Below are 5,000 nucleotides of genomic sequence, written 5' to 3' on the forward strand. Positions count from 1 at the left end.
TTACTAGTCTCTACCAGTGTTGTTATAACCATTACTAGTCTATACCAGTGGTAGTGTTGTTATAACCATTACTAGTCTCTACCAGTGTTGTTATAACCATTACTAGTCTCTACCAGTGGTAGTGTTGTTATAACCATTACTAGTCTCTACCAGTGTTGTTATAACCATTACTAGTCTCTACCAGTGGTAGTGTTGTTATAACCATTACTAGTCTCTACCAGTGGTTGTGTTGTTATAACCATTACTAGTCTCTACCAGTGGTAGTGTTGTTATACCCATTACTAGTCTCTACCAGTGGTAGTGCTGTTATAACCATTACTAGTCTCTACCAGTGGTAGTGCTGTTATAACCATTACTAGTCTCTACCAGTGGTAGTGCTGTTATAACCATTACTAGTCTCTACCAGTGTTGTTATAACATTACTAGTCTCTACCAGTGGTAGTATTGTTATAACCATTACTAGTCTCTACCAGTGCTGTTATAACCATTACTAGTCTCTACCAGTGGTAGTGCTGTTATAACCATTACTAGTCTCTACCAGTGTTGTTATAACCATTACTAGTCTCTACCAGTGGTAGTGTTGTTATAACCATTACTAGTCTCTACCGGTGGTAGTGCTGTTATAACCATTACTAGTCTCTACCAGTGGTTGTGCTGTTATAACCATTACTAGTCTCTACCAGTGGTAGTGCTGTTATAACCATTACTAGTCTCTACCAGTGGTAGTGTTGTTATAACCATTACTAGTCTCTACCAGTGTTGTTATAACCATTACTAGTCTCTACCAGTGGTAGTGTTGTTATAACCATTACTAGTCTCTACCAGTGTTGTTATAACCATTACTAGTCTCTACCAGTGTTGTTATAACCATTACTAGTCTCTACCAGTGGTAGTGCTGTTATAACCATTACTAGTCTCTACCAGTGGTAGTGCTGTTATAACCATTACTAGTCTCTACCAGTGTTGTTATAACCATTACTAGTCTCTACCAGTGTTGTTATAACCATTACTAGTCTCTACCAGTGGTAGTGTTGTTATAACCATTACTAGTCTCTACAAGTGGTAGTGTTGTTATAACCATTACTAGTCTCTACCAGTGGTAGTGTTGTTATAACCATTACTAGTCTCTACCAGTGGTAGTGCTGTTATAACCATTACTATTCTCTACCAGTGTTGTTATAACCATTACTAGTCTCTACCAGTGGTAGTGTTGTTATAACCATTACTAGTCTCTACCAGTGGTAGTGTTGTTATAACCATTACTAGTCTCTACCAGTGGTCGTTTTGTTATAACCATTACTAGTCTCTACCAGTGTTGTTATAACCATTACTAGTCTCTACAAGTGTTGTTATAACCATTACTAGTCTCTACCAGTGGTAGTGTTGTTATAACCATTACTAGTCTCTACCAGTGTTGTTATAACCATTACTAGTCTCTACCAGTGTTGTTATAACCATTACTAGTCTCTACCAGTGTTGTTATAACCATTACTAGTCTCTACCAGTGGTAGTGTTGTTATAACCATTACTAGTCTCTACCAGTGGTAGTGTTGTTATACCCATTACTAGTCTCTACCAGTGGTAGTGCTGTTATAACCATTACTAGTCTCTACCAGTGGTAGTGTTGTTATAACCATTACTAGTCTCTACCAGTGTTGTTATAACCATTACTAGTCTCTACCAGTGTTGTTATAACCATTACTAGTCTCTACCAGTGTTGTTATAACCATTACTAGTCTCTACCAGTGTTGGTATAACCATTACTAGTCTCTACCAGTGGTAGTGTTGTTATAACCATTACTAGTCTCTACCAGTGGTAGTGTTGTTATAACCATTACTAGTCTCTACCAGTGTTGTTATAACCATTACTAGTCTCTACCAGTGGTAGTGTTGTTATAACCATTACTAGTCTCTACCAGTGTTGTTATAACCATTACTAGTCTATACCAGTGGTAATGTTGTTATAACCATTACTAGTCTCTACCAGTGTTGTTATAACCATTACTAGTCTCTAACCAGTGGTATGTGTTGTTATAACCATTACTAGTCTCTACCAGTGTTGTTATAAACCATTACTAGTCTCTACCAGTGGTAGTGTTGTTATAACCATTACTAGTCTCTACCAGTGGTTGTGTTGTTATAACCATTACTAGTCTCTACCAGTGGTAGTGCTGTTATAACCATTACTAGTCTCTACCAGTGGTAGTGCTGTTATAACCATTACTAGTCTCTACCAGTGTTGTTATAACATTACTAGTCTCTACCAGTGGTAGTATTGTTATAACCATTACTAGTCTCTACCTGTGCTGTTATAACCATTACTAGTCTCTACCAGTGGTAGTGCTGTTATAACCATTACTAGTCTCTACCAGTGTTGTTATAACCATTACTAGTCTCTACCAGTGGTAGTGTTGTTATAACCATTACTAGTCTCTACCGGTGGTAGTGCTGTTATAACCATTACTAGTCTCTACCAGTGGTTGTGCTGTTATAACCATTACTAGTCTCTACCAGTGGTAGTGCTGTTATAACCATTACTAGTCTCTACCAGTGGTAGTGTTGTTATAACCATTACTAGTCTCTACCAGTGTTGTTATAACCATTACTAGTCTCTACCAGTGGTAGTGTTGTTATAACCATTACTAGTCTCTACCAGTGTTGTTATAACCATTACTAGTCTCTACCAGTGTTGTTATAACCATTACTAGTCTCTACCAGTGGTAGTGCTGTTATAACCATTACTAGTCTCTACCAGTGGTAGTGCTGTTATAACCATTACTAGTCTCTACCAGTGTTGTTATAACCATTACTAGTCTCTACCAGTGTTGTTATAACCATTACTAGTTTCTACCAGTGGTAGTGTTGTTATAACCATTACTAGTCTCTACAAGTGGTAGTGTTGTTATAACCATTACTAGTCTCTACCAGTGGTAGTGTTGTTATAACCATTACTAGTCTCTACCAGTGGTAGTGCTGTTATAACCATTACTAGTCTCTACCAGTGTTGTTATAACCATTACTAGTCTCTACCAGTGGTAGTGTTGTTATAACCATTACTAGTCTCTACCAGTGGTAGTGTTGTTATAACCATTACTAGTCTCTACCAGTGGTAGTGTTGTTATAACCATTACTAGTCTCTACCAGTGTTGTTATAACCATTACTAGTCTCTACAAGTGTTGTTATAACCATTACTAGTCTCTACCAGTGGTAGTGTTGTTATAACCATTACTAGTCTCTACCAGTGTTGTTATAACCATTACTAGTCTCTACCAGTGTTGTTATAACCATTACTAGTCTCTACCAGTGTTGTTATAACCATTACTAGTCTCTACCAGTGGTAGTGTTGTTTTAACCATTACTAGTCTCTACCAGTGGTAGTGTTGTTATACCCATTACTAGTCTCTACCAGTGGTAGTGCTGTTATAACCATTACTAGTCTCTACCAGTGTTGTTATAACCATTACTAGTCTCTACCAGTGTTGTTATAACCATTACTAGTCTCTACAAGTGTTGTTATAACCATTACTAGTCTCTACCAGTGGTAGTGTTGTTATAACCATTACTAGTCTCTACCAGTGTTGTTATAACCATTACTAGTCTCCTACCCAGTGTTGTTATAACCATTACCTAGTCTCTACCAGTGTTGTTTATAACCATTACTAGTCTCTACCAGTGGTAGTGTTGTTATAACCATTACTAGTCTCTACCAGTGGTAGTGTTGTTATACCCATTACTAGTCTCTACCAGTGGTAGTGTTGTTATAACCATTACTAGTCTCTACCAGTGGTAGTGTTGTTATAACCATTACTAGTCTCTACCAGTGGTAGTGCTGTTATAACCATTACTAGTCTCTACCAGTGTTGTTATAACCATTACCAGTTGTGGTTGATCTGTGTGTTTGTGTGTGTGTGTGTGATTGTCTGTGTGTGTGTGTGTGTGTGTGTGTGTGTGTGTGTGTGTGTGTGTGTGTGTGTGTGTGTGTGTGTGTGTGTACAGGTGAGGATGACGATGTTGGACTGTTCTTCCTGCTGTTCCTGGGTCAGTAGACTCAGATGTCCCCGACCTCACGGCTTTGTAGCCCACGTTATTACCAAAGGTACGATGTGTGTCTGTGTTTCTGTGTGTGTGTGTGACAGTGTGTGTGTGTGTGTGTGTGTGTGTGTGTGTGTGTGTGTGTGTGTGTGCGTGCGTGTGTGTGTGTGTGTGTGTGTGTGTGTGTGTGTATGTGTGTGTGTCTGTGTGTCTGTGTGTGTGTGACGGTGTATGTGTGACAGTGTGTGTGACAGTGTGTGACAGTGTGTGTGTGTGTGTTGGGGATCAAATTATTAATGATTAAGACATTCAGGTTGATATAAATTGCTAACTACTGCGGTACAATGTTAAACTGAGGGTTAACCCTTTGTGTGTCTCCCTCTATCTAGTGTGTGTTAACCCTTTGTCTCCCTCTATCTAGTGTGTGTTAACCCTTTGTCTCCCTCCCTCTATCTAGTGTGTGTTAACCCTTTGTGTGTCTCCCTCTATCTAGTGTGTGTTAACCCTTTGTGTGTCCTCCCTACTATCTAGTGTGTGTTAACCCTTTGTGTGTCTCCCTCTATCTAGTGTGTGTTAACCCTTTGTGTGTCTCCCTCTATCTAGTGTGTGTTAACCCTTTGTCTCCCTCCCTCTATCTAGTGTGTGTTAACCCTTTGTCTCCCTCTATCTAGTGTGTGTTAACCCTTTGTCTCCCTCTATCTAGTGTGTGTTAACCCTTTGTCTCCCTCCCTCTATCTAGTGTGTGTTAACCCTTTGTGTGTCTCCCTCTATCTAGTGTGTGTTAACCCTTTGTCTCCCTCCCTCTATCTAGTGTGTGTTAACCCTGTGTCTCCCTCTATCTAGTGTGTGTTAACCCTTTGTCTCCCTCTATCTAGTGTGTGTTAACCCTTTGTCTCCCTCCCTCTATCTAGTGTGTGTTAACCCTTTGTGTGTCTCCCTCTATCTAGTGTGTGTTAACCCTTTGTCT

The 5,000-nt window shown here is 39.4% G+C and overlaps 1 protein-coding gene across 1 annotated transcript in view; it reads left to right on the forward strand.

The window, feature by feature from the left end:
- The window catches only part of LOC129864856 (sodium/hydrogen exchanger 9B2-like), a 91,473-nt gene that overhangs the window by 2,976 nt on the left and 83,497 nt on the right, over positions 1–5,000 (forward strand). The window contains exon 2 of the mRNA XM_055937142.1: positions 3,998–4,097. Coding sequence (XP_055793117.1) covers positions 4,004–4,097 — 94 coding nt within the window. The 5' untranslated portion in view covers positions 3,998–4,003. The remainder of the gene's footprint in view (positions 1–3,997; positions 4,098–5,000) is intronic.

This window comes from Salvelinus fontinalis, chromosome 11 (assembly GCF_029448725.1).
Source record: "Salvelinus fontinalis isolate EN_2023a chromosome 11, ASM2944872v1, whole genome shotgun sequence".
NCBI lineage: Eukaryota > Metazoa > Chordata > Actinopteri > Salmoniformes > Salmonidae > Salvelinus > Salvelinus fontinalis.